Source organism: Galeopterus variegatus, unplaced genomic scaffold, assembly GCF_000696425.1.
Source record: "Galeopterus variegatus unplaced genomic scaffold, G_variegatus-3.0.2 Scaffold90, whole genome shotgun sequence".
NCBI lineage: Eukaryota > Metazoa > Chordata > Mammalia > Dermoptera > Cynocephalidae > Galeopterus > Galeopterus variegatus.
The window spans coordinates 425,194-444,501 of NW_007726201.1; the positions used below are offsets into that span (position 1 = coordinate 425,194).

General features: G+C 35.1%; 2 protein-coding genes across 2 annotated transcripts in view; one reads left to right on the forward strand and one right to left on the reverse strand.

Moving 5' to 3' along the window:
- Positions 1–7,853, forward strand: part of RASGRP1 (RAS guanyl releasing protein 1 (calcium and DAG-regulated)) — a 70,999-nt gene extending 63,146 nt beyond the window's left edge. Inside the window, exons 15-16 of the mRNA XM_008581085.1 lie at positions 1,450–1,835; positions 5,292–7,853. Of these exons, the coding sequence (XP_008579307.1) occupies positions 1,450–1,835; positions 5,292–5,426 (521 nt within the window). The 3' untranslated portion in view covers positions 5,427–7,853. The remainder of the gene's footprint in view (positions 1–1,449; positions 1,836–5,291) is intronic.
- A 1,962-nt stretch (positions 7,854–9,815) lies between these two features.
- Positions 9,816–19,308, reverse strand: part of FAM98B (family with sequence similarity 98, member B) — a 28,530-nt gene continuing 19,037 nt past the window's right edge. The window contains 4 exon segments of the mRNA XM_008581094.1: positions 9,816–11,278; positions 11,281–11,409; positions 11,412–11,613; positions 13,582–13,749. Of these exon segments, the coding sequence (XP_008579316.1) occupies positions 11,250–11,278; positions 11,281–11,409; positions 11,412–11,613; positions 13,582–13,749 (528 nt within the window). The 3' untranslated portion in view covers positions 9,816–11,249.

The following is a 19,308-nucleotide window of genomic DNA, read 5'->3' on the forward strand; positions in this document are numbered from 1 at the left end:
CCTGCAATTTTAAGGGCCCCCTTCTGTTGCTTTCTTATTTACCTCCTTCCTCTTGCTCCCATAAAGGTAGAGTGCCCAAGTTCTGTCCCAAGCTCCCTGTATGTCTAGAAATTTGACGTAAATAATAGAAGGGGTTATAGTCATAATTTGGGAAACTATTCATAATTTGGTAAAAAAGGTATAAGTATGTTATACAAAGCTGGAAAATGGAGATACAAAAATCATCGAGCCTAATACTCCTACAAAAATGTAATTATTTTAGGGTAAACATTAACAATTCAAATATCCTGGTACTTAAATAACAATGTAATTACAATTTTGAGCTTTATTTGGACAAGTATTAAATTTTAATTTAAATTATGTTCCCTTTGGGAAAAACTAAACCAGGATCCTTACAGGATTTCTAGTATTAGAACTATTGACTCAGATTACAAATGCTAGAGAATTTGTTTGTTTTTTAAAGCCATTTTGACTATACCAATACAATATCTTAGCTAGAAAATTGAGTAACATTTTGATGCAAATGTTTACTTTCCAAAAGGCACTTTCTCTTACATAATCATTTCTTTCCTCAAAAACTGGAGGATAGTATTTTTTTAATCCCCACTTAAAGAAAGAATAAACAGAATCCAAAATCTGTGTTTATTAGTAAATGTTGTATAGGGACCTAATTATTTTTCAAAGAGCTCAGAATTACTGCCGAGTCTTTGCAACACAGTAAACTTAGATGATCTGCAATTTATTTTAAAGCCTACTACCCACCTCAAATACATCCACTCTTACTCTACTTTCCCAGGAAATTACTCATTATGGTTAACATTACTAGGCTGGGTCCTAGGCAGGAGTGGTGGTTCAAGGAAGAAAACCACAATGACTCCCCTGTCCTTTTCCCATCAGTATCAAACAAGGGCAATACATTTCGAGACACACTTCCACAAAGCTAAAACTTTCCTCTCATAGTTAGGCTGTGCCCATTGTACAAATGGACAAATGGGTCCCAAGACTCCCTACCAGCTGCTGGAGGGTACCTGTATCAGGGCTGAGACTTGAGTGCTGAGCTCCCAAATCCCAGGGTCCACAGAAAGTATTTATGGAGCATTTCTGTTTATGTTAATCTTGTTCTCTTTAATTTATGAAACTTTACAGCATTGAGGCAGGGGTTGCAACTTATCTGCAGAAATAGAAACTCTCTGGGCAACCTTTGTGCAAACAGAAGATGCCCTTTCCTCAGATGGATGCAGCCTGACATCAGTGGGTGTGGCCTGGCCAACAAAGACCCTGGATTTCAGCTCCCACTCATCCACTAACTTGGGTACCTGAAAATGGGTCCTCTTTGGACATATGGAACTCCATTAACCATAAGAAAGGCCTCATTTGAAACTAAAATGTCAATCTTGAGTCTCCACTTTCCTAAGCTAGAGTACAAACATGTCATGTATCTTCCTACAGCACCTGAGGAAGGACCTTTTACATTCGCTAATGGGGAGGCTGTGGAACACAGTGAGGAGAGTAAGGATCGGACCATCATGCTGATGGGAGTGTCCTCACAGAAGATTTCCGTTCGGCTGAAGAGAACTGTAGCCCACAAGGCCACCCAGACTGAATCACTGCCTTGGATTGGCAGTGAGGGCCCTTCTGGTCCCTTTGTGCTGTCTTCCCCAAGGAAGACAGCTCCAGATACTCTTTATGTGCTTCCTAGTCCCACATCTCCATGCCCCAGCCCCGTCCTGGTCAGAAAGCGGGCTTTTGTCAAGTGGGAGAATAAAGAATCCCTCATAAAATCAAAGGAGGAGCTCCGTCACCTCAGACTCCCAACCTACCAAGAGCTGGAACAGGTACTTTTCTTTTCATTTTCCATTTTTACAGACTCTCTTAGAGGAGCAGGGCTAAACCAGAGAAGAACATGTGAACTGTAGATTCTGAAGGTTCAAATCAGGTTGATTACTAGCTGGATAAAGTTAAAAAAAAAGGGAGAGAGGGAGGATGGATTCCAGCTTTCTCACAATGAGCCCATTGAGGGCCCTGGTTCACATTACACAAATAGAACAGAATTTACAGGGCTCTCTATCACCATACAGGTACCATTTCAGTGCTGGTGCTAGTGCCCAAAGCTTTGTAGGCTCATTGAGAACAGCCACAGTTTCTAATGGTCAGCTTTACTGTGCTGACACCAGACACCTTTTCTAGATGGAACTTAAAACAAACTTGCCTAAATCCTCCTTCCCTAGAGATCTTTGTTAACCTGTTCTTTGGGGGGTTATAGTTTAGGATTTTTATGGTTGCCTAGGCATCCTCCTAAAAAACGGTAGGTGATCTTAGTGCAACAACAACAAAAAAAGGGTTGGGGGTGAAGAAAAGTAAGTGTATTGTAGCTCACCACAGGAAAGGCCTCCCTCTTTTTTTTTCTTTTAAAAATATTATTGTATATTTTTAAGGTATACAACATGGCATTATGGGAGACATATGACTGCAAGGCTACTATAGTGAAATAAATAAACATATCCATCATTTCACAGTTACCCATTTTTGTGTTGTTTTGATGGGATTCTTAAGATTGAATGAAGGAAGAGTAGACAATTCAACAAATATTTGAGGGCAAGTAGAATTTGTGTAGAACTCCTGAAATGGCACGACACACAAATGTCCCCATTACCTCTAAAGAGTAACTTGTTTCTACTTCCAGTGATGGCTGATGGACAATAACATAAATTTCCAAGTGAATTTTTTTTATTTTTTATTTTATTTTTTTTTAGAGGAAACTTTACTAACATCAATTCACCTCTGGCCAGTATCACTGCTGATATCATCAGCAAATAGGACTTCCTGTTAATACAAATGAGGGGAATCTTTTCTAACACATCAGGGAAGGTGTTGACCTTCTACACTTACTAGAACAGCTAAATCAACAGTAGCAGGCAAATACACAGTTGAATGAAATATAAAGCAATATGATCTATAAAATGTTAACAATTGTCAAACCAGAATCTTCTTTTTTATGTTAGGCTCACAATATTCTAATTATCAGGCACCTCATGGAGGCATTGGGAAAAACTAAAGAAAGTTTACCAAGATAAGGAGAACAAGAGTTTGGGAACATGGTGCCAAGATTTGAGAGAAGCAAACACAAACATGAGGTTAAAAAGATAGGAAAATAGGAGATGCAAGCAGAAGGAGAAAGATGGGCCTTCAACTAGAAACAACAGGCAGTTGTCTAGATATTCAATTTTTGTTTGCTCATGGTGAGAGCTGGCTTAGATAGACCTTTCATCACGGGACAGTAGTTTCTAAACAATTATAGGTAATTTAAGCCACTTTAGAAACAGGGAGGCAAGGATACATTGCTTCAACATTATTCACTTTATTAAAGGAGGAGGAATGTATGTCTGCCTTTTTCCCCACAACGTCAAGGTTTTGCACCATGTTTTTGGAGGCTTATCAGTACAAACACAAAAACAACATCCACCTAGCTAGAATTGCTTATATAATTCTACATACTGCATGGTGAAACTGCCCACGAGAGCCTCTGAATTCCCTGCATTGGTCTCAGTGTTGTACCTTCCTTGTCAGATTCCTAGGAACTGAATTAGAGAAACATTTGAAGAAACAAGTTACATACTGTGTGAAACTCTTGATTTGGTACCTGGAACAAAGAACATAATATTAAGAGGAATGTATGAAAAAAAAAAAAAAAACCAACAGATTTTCTGGATGAAAAGTGCTCTCTTGCTCAGAGTATTTTTAAGATGTGCTTTAAGAATCAAGTCAACAGAAGGTGACAAAATGTGGACTGCACAAATCCTTCTCTTTAGGGGTAGAAACTGCCTAATGCAACTTTTAAAAACAAAAGAAATCTTGAAAAATGAATTTGATAGAGTAGAAAGAACTTTGGTCTTGGAGACAAAAATTTGTGTTTCCAGTCCCAGATGTTTCTTATGCCACCTGTTAAACTCAACAACCTGTTTGGTCCTCTGTAAAATACAGGGCTGGGATTCCATGCTCTCTAAGATGTGCTTTGAATCTTGACATCATACATGCCTACAAAAGGGAACAATATAGCTTCAGCAATGCTGGGAGAAGTGACTTGTAGAAAGATTTCAGATGAGTTAGGCACAGAATAATTCCTACCCAGTAATAATACCAGAACCAGTAAACCCCCTAACCATCTTTACAGTTGCCTCTTTTTAACTTTTAACCTTGTCAAATAGACGTAAGGACCAGAATTTGGTATACATTTTAGAGGAACAATAATGTGTCCTACTTTCCCACTAAGTAAAATCCTTAGTGATTTGTCTGTAATTCAACAGTAACTAGTCAAACCAAATCAGTATTTAAAAATAATACGTAATATATATTAATATAAGTACTAACAAACTTTACATATTTTAAGTGTATATGTACATAGTATGTGTATTTTGTAACATGTTGAAGCATGGGACAAAAGAAAAAACAAAGTCTCTTCTGGTTGGATATACCTGGGTTCAAATTTCCAGTCTGATACTATATGGCAACATTTTCTGCTTCTATAAAATCAAGATATACCACCTATTTTCGGGGAGTCTGTGAAGGTTAAGGTATTCTACTACCATGTAACACAGCACCAGGCACAGAGCAAGTATTCAATACTACACAGTAGCTAGCAGAGAGCTATCTAGGTAATTCAGGTTAAGTAACAACCCGGAGTATCCCAAACTAGCCAGATATTGTCTATATATTCTTTTAGGGTAATCAGTGTTGTATGATGTGAGAACACTAGACTCAAAATCAGAAGACTGGGAATCAACTGTTGGTTCTATAAATCACTACAAATTAGATTACTAAATCCCAGTTTAGGAGGTGGGGTAAAATTATCTTTATCAAAAGGGTAGTTTTCAATGATTTGGGAGGAAAAGATTAAATGAACTATAACATCTCATATTACAGAATTCGCAGTCACTGCCTTTATTCTCTGACCTGACCAGACTATTTGTTTCTGCCAAGTTAAGAAAATCTGCTCCACCATATCCAAAGGTTTTATCATTATCTACCTATTGCCCTGAATGGGTTTTTCTACCTGCTAGCCACTCTTATCTTTGATGTGATAACAAAGACTAATTGCTGTTTACACATGCTCATTTGTTATTTAACTTGTTATTTTCTATTCAGGACAAAATAACTGTCTTGAAAATAGTTTTTAATTCTCAGCCACAGTGAATAGGAGATGCCAATCAAGTATAGATAGTACTCCTGATTTTATAACTGATTTGCTATTCATTGCTGCTTTATTGACATACCTCATTCTCCTTTCTCTTTAGGAAATAAATACCCTGAAAGCAGATAATGATGCCCTAAAGATCCAACTGAAATATGCACAGAAGAAAATAGAATCCCTACGGTTTGAGAAAAGCAATCATGTCTTACCTCAAATGGAGCACGGTGACTGTTCTTAGCCCAGAAACTCAAGAAGCACATTCTGTAGATGAGTGTACTGGCGATTTCATTTCCTAAGCTGATTAACACAAAGACCCATGGAACCTTAGACAGACAGACTGACTTTTAAAGGAGTACTTAAAAGGAAAGGCCAGTTACCTTTTTTTTTTTTTTAAACCCTAAAAGAGGAAAGCTGAAGAATACAAAACTTTTGCCATTCATACCACAAACACAACCCCCCACCCCCACCCCTTCCAAAAGTATGCTAAAACATAGTTTCCTGACAAGGCAGCTATCAAGTAGCCTGCCTGGCTGATTACTACTTAGAACTAAAAATCTCTGGAAAATGAATTTGCTTCCTTCCCCAGGTTTTCTGTGAACTAAGGGATTACTTTGTTCCATCCAAAGCTTGCTTATAGAAGAAAAATACCCATATTCCAAAAGTAGATTTACTTCTTCTATATCCCAGCATTCTTTGTGAATCTAGTTCCTACTTCACTACCTCAGATCTAATAAATTATTTTCTTTCCCCTCCTTCCTCACTATGCTCATACACAAATGAGCATTATCTACCTAGAAGTGAACTCCTAGAGATGTAGCCACAACTTTTTAGAGGCCTATTAAACATAACATTATCCGATTGCAGGTCAAATCATAGCTGTAGTCTTATAGTCATCATAAAGTAAGTAACCAAATTAAATACCTGGAAACATAGCTATTACCATCTCATATATGACTAGCTGATTAGCTAAAATAAACATAATGCAAATGTTTCTCTTCATGTAATCTATAATGGATAGAATTAGGAATTTATGGCTTTAAAAAAAAAAGTCTGTGAAGAGTCTGTTTAACTCTTCATGTTCCATCTTTATCTTTTTTCTTGAAGTAAACTATTTTTAAAGTTCTCTTTTGAACCGAATTTGTGCTTAAACTGTCTTTACTATTAATACTATTTAGAAATAAGCTAATTGGATCAGTGGCTTAAGTAACAGCTAACATCATGTACATATGTATACAATATGTATATACAATATCAGGCATGCATGTGGCTTGGAATTTTGTTTCCTCTTTCATAAAATGTGTAAGTGAATTAAACAACTTTTAGTCAACTACACAAACTCACAAATATAAAGTTCAGTTTGTTACAAGATGAAGTAATTGCTCACAATGTAAACTGAATTGTTTGGCAAAATCTCAAGTAGCAGTCTTATGAGTTTTCTATTATGAAGGTTAATGATAAATGGGCTCGTTTAGGTGCCTGGGCAAATATTCACAAACTCCTTTGTCAGCTTCTTTTCAGTTCTCTAAAAAAATTCATAAGATCATTTTCTTTCTTGGGGAGTCTTAGCATGCTTACCAAGTCTGGTACCAGGGTGATTTGAAATTCCTATACAAGTTGACCAATTGCCAAGAATATAATTTTAACAATTAAAAGTTGCAAACCTATAGCCAACAGTCTTCATAAGAATATAAAGAATATATACAGTGTTGTTTACTTGGAGGATTTAGTTCAAGAAATTTCTTTGATGAAAGACCAGTTCCCATTTGTGTACTTCTTTGTACTCAATTTCAGAGAGAGAACTAACTTGTAGTGTTTCATTAAACTTTAAAGAATCACTTTACATAAAAATTTACCCTTTTCTAAATCTAAACTCATAAATTCCCAAAGTGAAGCTGCTTAGATCCACCATCTGATATACAAATTTACAGCAGCACTTTGTTACTTGCTTTATATGGAACAAATGTGAGTTTACAGTAAACTTTAAAAGTCATATTCTTTACTATTATTTTCTTCTGATATAGACTAAAGAGTGTCTAGCTCAATTTCTTTAAACATAGTCATGAAACACAATTTTTCTCATTCTTCTTACCCTCCATCAAAAATAAAAATCCCAGGTTTTTAGGTAAGTAATCTGTAATCTATAGAAATTAAAGTCACAGTCCCCTTGGTCAAATTAACATGGCTAGAGGGTCTCAAGCATTGCAGAATTTATCACTGAAATGGATAAGGAGGCAGTAGTTTCACCACAGATTTTTACAGTCCAGCAAGGGCCAAAGAAGTATAGTATATAAATTAATATTATTTGTGTTGAACTATATGGAGTTAGTGGAACCTACAGAAATAATCTGAAACAAGTTTTTGGTTTTTAAAGCCTAGAATGCAAATTTTTGTCTCATACTGATTTGAAATGAGTTTGGGCAGATATTTATCTGCCAAAACAAAGACAAATCGTATTTTATCAACAGCAATGTTGCTTCTCGTTTTCTTTGCTATTGACTCACCTTTTTACTGATCATTTGTGAATTTCTGTCTAAAGATGTATAATGTAAAGAGCTACAAGAAAAAAAACAAATGTACAGATTGTAAAGTTTTTTTTTGATACCTAATGTAAGTTTTTTTTGTGTGTAATATTTATATGATAAAAGACATTAGGATCCCTACAACATAAATGTCTTCTTGTGTTTCTTCTACTTCCTGTATATGTAGAAACGTCATCTGAATTTTTACTATAATCCATAGCTGAGACCACTCCTCTATTTAGTTAACCAAACTGAGTTTTCTTGGAAGGAAAATCAAAGCAACTAGATTATTCAGTTTAAATTTTTCTAAATCTTTTTACAACATGAAGTAGTAACAGAAATATTCAACTTTTCCCCATCTTATTCATGACTTACAGTGATCCCCATATATTAAGTCCTTAAAGGAGACAGACTTGAGGCTGTCATTTCTCTATGGCTTTCATCTTTAGTTTCACAGTTGCATTTAAGCAAACAAGCCAGTAAAGAGAAACTTTGAAGCTATGCGTAAAACTGGTAGAAGATGATTCAGTCCAGTATACAGACCCATCCAGAGCAATTCATCTGTGGTCATGATTATTTAGAGATAATATGATTTTCCCTTAATCCCCGGACAATTTTTTTTTTTAAACCAGACCAATGAAGAGGGGGGAAAATTTCAGTCACTCAAATTCCACAGTGGAATGCATTCTGGCACATTTGGATGGGGATGTATTGATCATTCTGGCAATTCACAATACTTAATATAAAACAATGAAGTCAAACTGACATCCTGCCCTGAAGAAAATACTCATAAACTGCTTTTATCCCCAATTCCCATCCCAAATATCCCTACCCTGTGTTTCTTAAAAGTATAGATAGTATCACTGCTCAGAATCAAATCTTTTTTTAGGTTATCATAACTTCTTCTGCCACAAATACAAGTAATAAAGTGTGTTTTGTTTTGTTTGTTTTTTTCTGTTTAATGAGGCAAGGTTTCCCTGACCACAAGGAAACACAAGAAAATAGGTTCAAAGAAAACACCTATTTCCCTAGATGAAAGTTTATGATAGTGTAGTGATTAGGTCTGGACAGAACATATGTTCTTTATATGATCCAGAGGAAAGGTCAGTAACTACTTTAATCCAGAAACTCCCAATAAGATCACATTTATAGATGCTATTAGGCACCACAGGGTGGACAAAAACAGGGAAAAGAAAAAAAGGGAAGGAAAATGAAGTAACAGAAAAAAATGAAATTGAGAACCAGACAACAAAGAATGAATAAGGTCTTAGATTTTAGGAAGCAGAGAAGTGACACTCATTCTTATTGCACTCAATTTATAAAACATTTTCACATAATGGTCTTTCACATTAAGACTCCAAATTGCCTTATTGCTATTCTAGATATTGCTAAAAGCAAATTCTTCTACAGAAGAAATCTTTACTGAATAAAGATTATCATGATAATTCCACTTAACAGAAAAGGATATTAGCTTTAGAAGACTCAGCTTTTCATTCAAATGAGGTTTATCAGAATGCGTAAATAGGAGTGGTTCTAGATCCAACATGATTCCAGAAGCAAGTGCTAAACTTATAAAAGGTTTATAGTGACTGCAGTGGATAACTCAAATAGCACTCTTACCATGGCATAAAAAATCTTATAGAAATTCATGAACTAATGTTTTTGCCACATTTACCATAAACCTTTAGTGGTAAAAACATCACAAATAGTTGTAAATCCCCTTTCTGTATCAGCAACTAAGGCTCCCAAGAAGGAATGAAGCAGAAATGTAAAGTTTTAACTGAACATATTTTAAACTAATAACGCTTTTGAAATACTGTACTAAAGTGGTCTTCTGCTTATATGTTTTTAAAAAATTATTTTTCAGAGTTCATAGCTACTGATAAAGGTTTTTTTTTTTTTTTTGATTATGGAAAGCCTTTTTCTTCAACTATCACAATTGAATTTTGTTCATTAAATATAAAACACACGAAGAACCCTAAATTTACAAATAACCAAAAAATATTATGTTTTCCTTTCCTGAGCACATTTCTTCAAAGGGTTGGCTTGAGAAATACATGTCCAAGACTGCAGTATAAACAATATTTACTTTTAAAGTTTTAACATTATTTTAGATTTAACCACAGGGTTTATTGTAAAACAAAACACAACAACAACAAAAAACTTGCCAAATATCAAATATCATTTGTCCACTGGTAACAATTCAGTTTTCTATCTGTTGAGCTGGGTAGAGAACACAACGTTATTATACACAAGTGTTGATGAGGAGTCTAGTCTGAGATACAGATTTTACAGTGGGACTGAAAAAATCTTTGTGACTAGTTCTCTTTCTCTCTCTCTCTCTGCACTAAGAGAAAAATATATTACTTGCCCCCCTCTTAAACTATTCATAATAGGCCTTCTATACATTTTCAACAAATTGCTTTTGTACTTAAGTCTTTATGAAACAACTTGAGAAGGGGACAAGCATCTAACTCATTTGACAAATGATAAAAAATCAATACTTGAGAGCTAGGGTTATTTTAACCCACAGCACTCCTAGCCCAGTGACATTAGAACGCACCACTCCTAATCTCAAGCTTTTGACTGCTCCAACCACACCAAACCACATATAATCATTCTCTAACGATGTGTTTCCCAAATCTAGCTGTGAGTCAGAATCACCAAGCCCTACCCCTGATCTACTGAAGCTGGAAATTACTGCCTTAATCCTGGTGAGACAGCTCAGCCTACCTTTTAATACTTAGATACCTAAAATGAGGGCACAAGTGATTAAGAGACCAGTTTATAGGAATATTTTTCACCATTATGTAAAACTGGTATGTCTTTGTCCCTTTAACGGAATTGCGAATTCAATCTTTAACTTTGCTTTGTGGGTCAAACAAAATCACAGATTTCAAATGCAAATGGAAAATAAATCAAATATGCACAGCAAAAAGTAGACTTTGCCTTCAATTAATGGAGCTTTAACAGAAACCTGGCCAGAGGAATCTCCTCCTATGAAAGAAATCACTAACCATAACAACTACCTATTGAACACAACTATCAGTCCCTTTCTGTATTTTGTGAAGTAGAATTAACAAATACAAAACACACTGACATGAATACAGATGAAGCAAGAATCTATATTCCTTTCCGTTACAGGTGGGGTCATTTATGTGTCTTAAACCTGAACAAAATACAGGTAACAGTCTAAATTCAATCATGGCCATAAAATACTTTCCATTTCCCAAGTTTGATGTTAATAAATATTTACATTTTTAAAAACAATTTTTATTCATTTTTTTGTTTTTTAAAAAGACACAACATGCCCAAGAGTACATAGAATATGGAAAAAATCAATTTGTCTACTGGTAGTATAAAACAATGATCAACTGGTAGTATAAAACAATGTTCTTACATATCGACCCAATTCAAGAATGTTATCAGGGGGTCTAACGTAGTGTTTACTTCAAAGATGATATTCACATACAGTATGTTATTTAGAACACTATGCGTAATGTATCTAATCAAGAAGTAAAAACTGCTAATTTTTGTAATTTTTAGTATCTTCTATATCCACCACCACCACTCCTTCTCTATGTGGATCTCCATAACCTCTCCCGCCATAGCCCCCTCTTCCACCATAGCCCCCTCTTCCACCATAATCTCCCCTACCTTGGAAACCTCCTCTACCACCACCTCCCCCACCTCCTCCTCCCCCCCCCCCCCCCCGCCCCAGCTTCCTCCACCTCCCCAGCCACCTCTTCCACCCCCACCGCCTCCTCTACCCCCACCTCCACCTCCACCACCCCAACCACCCCTTCCACCGCCTTCTTGTCTCTTTTGCCAAGGGGGCATTTCGGGTGGTGGTGGTTCAATTTCATTCGGCCGTCCTCCCCTGTCAGGCACCCTTCCCATCAGCACCTGAGTGAAGAAACATTTTTTTTCAGTTTCTAATTTTTAAAAGTTAAAATTTACGTAAAAGTTTCAAGTGGTAGTAAAGTTATTATTTATAATAAAGAAACAAAAGCAAATTATTTAAGGACATAAAAATACTAGACATGGCAGTACAATATTGAAAATATAAGTGTGATGTATAATGAATTTCCCAGAATGTGGTATTATTTTTAAACAATCAGGGAGAGTATTCCTGAAACTTAAGGGCTTGTTAATTTTCTCTAATTTAAATTTGTTTAGCAAATTCTATAACAAATGTAGTCCATTACACTAAGAAATTTCTTTTAATGAAAGATTTTCAATATACATAAACTACACACTCTACATTAATTAACTTCCATTTATACAACAACTATTTCTGTTGCCATTCATTTGGTAATAGATTACCCAGTAAAAGACTATTCCTAAACACATTTTATTTCAACAAAGTATGAAGTATATATGATAACGTGGATGTAATGAAGTTACAGATAAATATAATAACTATAATCCCAGGTATCATTGCAAAGCATTATAAGGATTCTCAATGAATTATTTCTTTTGAGAAACTTAAGCTCATGTATTTTCAATAATGACACTAGTTGCTATATTATTACAAGGAAAATAAAGAGTTGATATACTTCCCTAACCATGCTTTACAATACTCTGAAGAATAAACTAGGGAAGAGTTTAGTTTATGTTCCCAACCTCCTGTAGAAAAGAGCTACTTTATACACCCATGAGCAGAGGGAAAGACAGACAATGGTGAACAGGGTGTCACTCACCCACCACAGCCAAGGAGAAGCCAATGGCTTCCTGCAAGTGTCTTTAAGGAAGGAAGGCAAAACAGTAACTGCCTCCATCAAAATGACCTATGAATCACCTGGATTCCACTTCCATTGATCCTCTAATCAAAACCATGTTTAGGAATTTATGTGATAAATGAAAAAGAACAACACCCTCACTATGGCACAAGGTTCTAAGTATGCAAACATTCTTTTAAAGTCAGCAATAGTGTCCTAATTACCAAATCCAAAAAAAAAAAAAAAAACTTTCTTGGTTCTTATTTTCACTAGTCTCTCCACCAAATACAACATGTTGTTAAGTAAACAGAGATGCTATATATGTTCCAAAAACTGATCTTAAGATACTTTCAAATAATCAGACTATAAATTGTAAACTCAGGAAAGAAATAGGCAAGAGTTCTTACAGAAGAACTCTTGATCCAGCAAGACTAGATTATAACCTGATGAAAGATATTAAGTGATATATCTAAAGAAAGGACACTTTCAGAAGTTGGGGGAATGGGGGGTCGATCCAAAATGGAAGCACAGAGACAAACACTGGTGATGCCTAACTTAGCAATAACTAGTAAACTGACATTAAAAACTACCATCCCTGTGGCAAGGTATCCTATCTCAAGCTACACTGAGAAACGATGTTTTAAAATTACTCAAATACCTTACTTCTGATTTTTGGCTCTTTTGTAATAGGGTTCACAATGGAGTGCTTTACCTAAATGGAGAAAACACACGAGTCGAGCTGACATAAACATTCTAGATTAGTTTATTGTTGTTCCTGCTGTTGTAAAGTAAAAAATTCTGACTCCTTAAGCTTGTTTGAGACCCTGTCAGAGAAATGAACCTATATTCTCACCCAGGAAACAGAAGCTCAAAGAAATTCAGTAACTTGCCCAAGGTGATTCCTCAGCTATCCTGATAAAAATAATTCTTAATCACTCTAATTCAGATAAAACTTCGAATTAATTTATGGATACAGAAATTCAAATGAACACACAGATAAAACATAACTAACCCTAGATGAACTGAAGCTCCTCCACCACTCTCTTTTATAGGAGTTTATCAGGATATAAAATAAAAATGGATTAGACTCTGTACAAACATCAAACAAGGATATTATAAATTCATTCTCTACTATGCTGGAAGAAAAACCAACCTTATTAATGGCACATGCCGTCTTCTCCCGGCTTCTGCCACTACTTGTCCTAACGATCTTGGATAGACTTTCACGAGCGGCAAGTAGATGCGCCAATGTAATTGTTGTCTTGGGTGACAAAGCATAACGCTTAGGCTGGTAAATTCTTGCTATGTCATCTGTTTTTACCTAAATGACAAAAGTTAGGGAAAAAGGAACAAAAGTAAGTTTTAACGAAAGGGCAATGGTAATCAAAATCTTAAGAAAAAAAAAAAAAAACCCCAGATAATGCACAAGCAAGGAAATAGGAAAGAGCAAAACATCCAAACATCTGATAATAGCCTGTTCTGGATTCAAATCAATTTTCAGAAGTGGTTTTCCCACATGATTTTTCTGGACTTTTGAGAGGATATCCTTCACCTTTGATTCCACTTGGTTTAGCATAAGTGGAATGTCAGAAGTTGTGGACTTGGGTACACTAACATCTGATAATAATTTATATGTACAATGAAAAAAATAAACCAATACTAAAAGAATATATAACTATCAACAGCAACTCAATTTAAAAATACAACAAAAAAAGATTCTATTCATATAGGTTGAGCATCCCTAAACCAAAAATGTGAAATCCAAAATGCTCCAAAATCCAAAACTTGTTTTTGAGTGCTGACATGATGCCACAAGTGGTAAATTCCATATGTGACCACATTTGACAAGTCATGTCTTTCATGTACAAAATTATTTAAAATATTGTATAAAATTACCTTCAGGCTATGTGTATAGGGTGTATATGAAACAGAAATTAACTTTTTGTTTAGATTTGTGTCCCATCCCCAAAATACCTTATTATGCATATGCAAATATTCCGAAATCTGAAAAAATCCAAAATTTGAAACACTTATAGTCCCAAGCATTTCAGATAAGGGATACTCAACCTGTACTAACAAAAAATAAAATACGTAAAAATAGTTCTATCAAAAACACATACAGGACCTTTAAAAAGAAAACATCAGTAAATCTTGCAAAAACAAAAAGAAAAGTTGAAGAAATGATGAGAAATACCAAGTTTTTGATTGGGAACATTGAATATTATTGACAATTTCCCCCAAAATTAACGTATAGAATTACATTTACTTCAATCCTATTGGAATTGTTTTTGGGAGGATAAAAAAAAGAATGACTCTAAAGTTAACTCAGAAACTAAATTTATAAGAATGACTTAAAGAATTTTGGAATAGAAGAGTCCTATCAGGTACTAATATGCAATATGAAATTATTACCATTACCTTAACAGCTAACATTTATTGAGCACATTAAATGTGCCAGGATGTTGTTCACTTGCTAGGCATTATTTCTTTAATTCTCAAAAGATCTTTTTAGAGTGGTTGTTTTTTATTATCCTCTTTCACAAATGGAAAAAAAAAATGAGGCTTAGAAAGCTTAAGTTAGTTTTCCCAAAATACAGAAAGAATCCCAACTCTGTCTGCTTACAAATAAAGGCCTACCTGACCCCAAAGCACAGGTGTACAAGTAACAGTACACCATATCACCTCAGTCTAATTAATTGGAACTTGGGAGAAAAAAATAGATTAATGAAACAAAACAGACAACTGACACTCATAGCCTTATAAATGTATAAATGCAATATATGATAAAGGAGGCAACACAGATCAATGAGCAAAAGGAATGATTATTTTTAAATGGTGCTGGAATGAACTGTTGACTATTTGTAAAAACAATAACAACAATAAGCCACAGCAAATAACAAAGGGACTTCCAAAGAAAATAAAGAGTTAATTGTTTCAGGTTTTATTTTAAATTTAAAACTTTAACTACATTATAAAGATTATGGGCTGGCTGGTTAGCTCAGTTAGTTAGAGCTCAGTTTTCTAACAGCAAGGTCAAGGATCCAGATCCCCATACCAGCCAGAAGCATCCCCGCCCCCGCCCCTCAAAAAGATTAGGACATAAAGATTAAAAATTCTACATATCAAAAGGTATACAACAAAATAAAAAGACAACTGGGTAAAATATTTTCAACAAATAAAACAACTAGCAAATTTCCTTAATATATAAAAGCTCAAAAGGAAAACAGGACTCTACAGGGGGAAAAATAAAAAGATAAGCAATAAATAGAAGTTTCAAATAAAAGGAAATTCAAATGATTAATAAGTTTATAGGAAAAAAAGTTCAACTTTACCAATAATAATATATAAATTAAAATAAGTTAATCTTTTTTAACCATCAAGTTAGCAATAAAGCTGATAATATTCTAAATATTAAAGAGGCTAACGTGAAACAAAATTTCATTTACCCTACTGGTTGGAGTTTAAATTCATACAAACTTTCTGGAAATCAATTTGGCCATAAGAACCTAGAGCCGTAATAGTCTTAACTTTGAACACAGTAAATTTCCTTTTAGGAATCCTCCATAGGAATAATAGTGTACCTCAAAGATACTGAGATTTGGTTCCAGACCACTGCAATAATGCAAACATCAAAATAAAGCAAGTCACACAAAATTTTTGGTTTCCCATAGCATATAAATTTATGCCTACACTATACTATTAAGTGTGCAATAGCATTATGTCTAAAAAGAATGTATATACCTTAATTAAAAAATACTTTATTGTTAAAAACTACTAATGATCATCTGAGCGTTCAGCGAGTTTTAATCTTTACACTGGTGGATGGCCCTGCCTCAGTGTTCATGGCTGCTAACTAATTCAGGGTGGTGGTTGCTGAAGGCTAGGGTGGCTGTGGCAATTTCTGAAAATAAGACAACAATAAAGTTTGCTGTTTTGATTGACTCTTCCTGTCACAAAAGATTTCTCTGTAGCACGTGATGCTGTTTGATAGCATTTTACCCACAGTAGAACTTCTTTCAAAATTAAAGTCAATTCTCTCAAACCCTGCAGCTGCTTTATCAACTAAGTTTATGTAATATTCTAAATCCTTTGTTGTCATTTCAACAACGTTCACAGCATCTTCACCAGGAGTAGATTCCATCTCAAGAAACGACTCTCTTTGATCATAAATAAGGAGCAACTCCTCAGCAGTTCAAGTTTCATCTGAGATTGCAGTAATTCTGTCACATCTTCAGGCTCCACTTCTAATTCTAGTTCTTTTGTTATTTCCACCACACCTGCAGTTACTTCCTCCACTGAAGTCTTGAACCCCTCAAAGTCATCCATGAGGACTGGAATCAACTTCTTCCAAACTCCTAGTAATGTTATTTTGGCCTCTTTCCATGCAGCACAAATGTTCTCAATGGCATCTAGAATGGTGAATCTTTTCCAGAAGGTTTTCAATTACTTTCCCCAGACCCATCAGAAGAATCATTACCTATGGCAGCTATAAAATGTATTTCTTAAAAAATAAGACTTGAAAATCAAAATTACTCCTGATCCACAGGCTGCAGAGTGGATGTTGTATTAACATGCATGAAAACAACATGAATCTCCTTGTATATCTTCATCAGAGCTCTTGGGTGACTAGGTGCACTGTCAATGAGCAGCAATATTTTCAAAGAAATCTTTTTTCCTGACCAATGGGCCTTAACAGTGGGCTTAAAATATCCATTAAGCCATGCTATAAACAGATGTGCCATCATTTGTGCTTTGTTATTTCACTTATAAAATGAAAAAAATAAATCAATTATTTTAGGCAGATCTTCTGGATAACTTGCTGGATAACATCAGCACCTGCTGCTTCACCTTGCACTGTTATGTTATGAGACTGATGTGCTGCCTACTGCACTAAGAAGGCATACGTACTGTTATGTTAATGGAGATGGTTTCTTTCCTTAAACCTCACAAACCAACCTCCACTAGTTTCAAGCTTTTCTTCTACAGCTTCCTCGCCTCTCTCAGACTTCATACAATTGAAGAGAGTTAGGACCTTCCTTTGGATTAGGCTCTGGCTTAAAGGAATATTGTGGCTGGTTTGATCTATCCAGACAACTAAAACTTTCTCCATATCAGCAATAAGGCTGTTTCACTTTCTTATCGCTGGTGTATGTTCACTGGAGTAACCCTTTAAATTTCATTCAAAAACTTGCCCTTTGCACTCACAACTTGGCTAACTGGTACAAGAAGTCTAGCTTTCGGCCTGTCTTGGCTTTCAATCTGCCTTCCTCACTAAGCTGAACCATTTCCAGCTTTTCATTTAAAGTGAGAGACATGAGACTCTTGCCTTCCCTTGAACACTTAGCGGCCACTGTAGGGTTATTAACTGGCCTAATTTCAGTACTGCTGTGTCTCAAAGAATAGAGAGGCCCAAGGATAGGGAGAGGAACAGGGAAATGACCAGTTGGTGAAACAGTCAGAACATACTCATTTATTAATTAAGTATGCTGTTTTATATGGGAGCAGTTCATGATGCCCCCAAACAACTACAATAGTAACATCAAAGATCACTGATCATCATAACAGATAGAATAATAATGAAAAAGTGTGAAATGTTGTGAGAATTATCAAAATGTGACACAGAGACACAAAGTGAGTGCATGCTGTTGGAAAAACAGCACAAAAGACTTAAATAGAATTGCCACAAAGTTTCAATTTGTAAAAAATGCAGTGTCTGCAAAGCACAATAAAGCAAAGTGCAATTAAATGAGGCAAATCTGTACATGGAAATTTACATATAAAAATTATACACAGAAACATTCCTGCTGTTGATACAGGAAAAAATGTATAAAATATGAGAGTTAAATATGGAATCACTATATGATAAAATATAATGCAGCCATGAAATGGATACTGAAAGGAATGAAGTACTGTTACATGCTAGAACATGAATGAACCTTGAAAACATTATGCTTAGTGAAAGAAGCCAGACACAAAAAGCCACATGTCGTATGACTGAATTTATATGAAATGCCCAGAATAGGCAAATCCATAGAGACAGAAAGTATATTATAATAATGATTCCTAGGGAGTGGAGGTAGAAAGAATTGGGAATGACTGCTAATGGGTGTGTATGTCATTTGGGGGTGATGGGAATGTTCCAGAATTACATATTAATAATGGATACACAACATAGTGAATGGACTAAAAATCACTGAATTGCACAAGTTAAAGTGATAAATTTAATGTTATGTAAATTATATCTCAAAAAAAGAAATTAAAAATCAATTTTAAAAGGTATTGAAATAAAGCTTTAGGTAGATAGATATGGGGCAATGGTCACAATATATTTAGTTAAAAAAACAAACTATAAAATTATATTCACTATATTATAACAGAGAAAATAACCAAGAAAAGAAACTAGATTAACCTTACTAATAAATGGGTACAATCTTTTTGAAAGGCAACTCAGGAGTGTGCATCGAAAGCCTTAAAATCATCTATATTCTTTAATCAAGAAATTCTACTTTTAGAAATATATCATGAGGGCCGGCCTGTGGCTCACTTGGGAGAGTGTGGTGCTGATAACACCAAGGCCACGGGTTTGGATCCCTATATAGGGATGGCCGGTTAGCTCACTGGGTGAGTGTGGTGCTGACAACAGCAAGTCAAGGGTTAAGATCCTCTTACCGGTCATCTTTAAAAAAAAAAAAAAGAAATATATCATGGACATGAACAAAAATTTAGCTGCCAAGGAATTCAAGAAAGGTTCAAACAAGAAACAAAATTAGAGGAAACTTCAATGTCTATCAATAGAGTGCATATATCTGTATGATAAAACATTGTGCAAAGCTTTAAACTGCTGTAGAAAAATACTTGATGACAATCACTCAACAACATC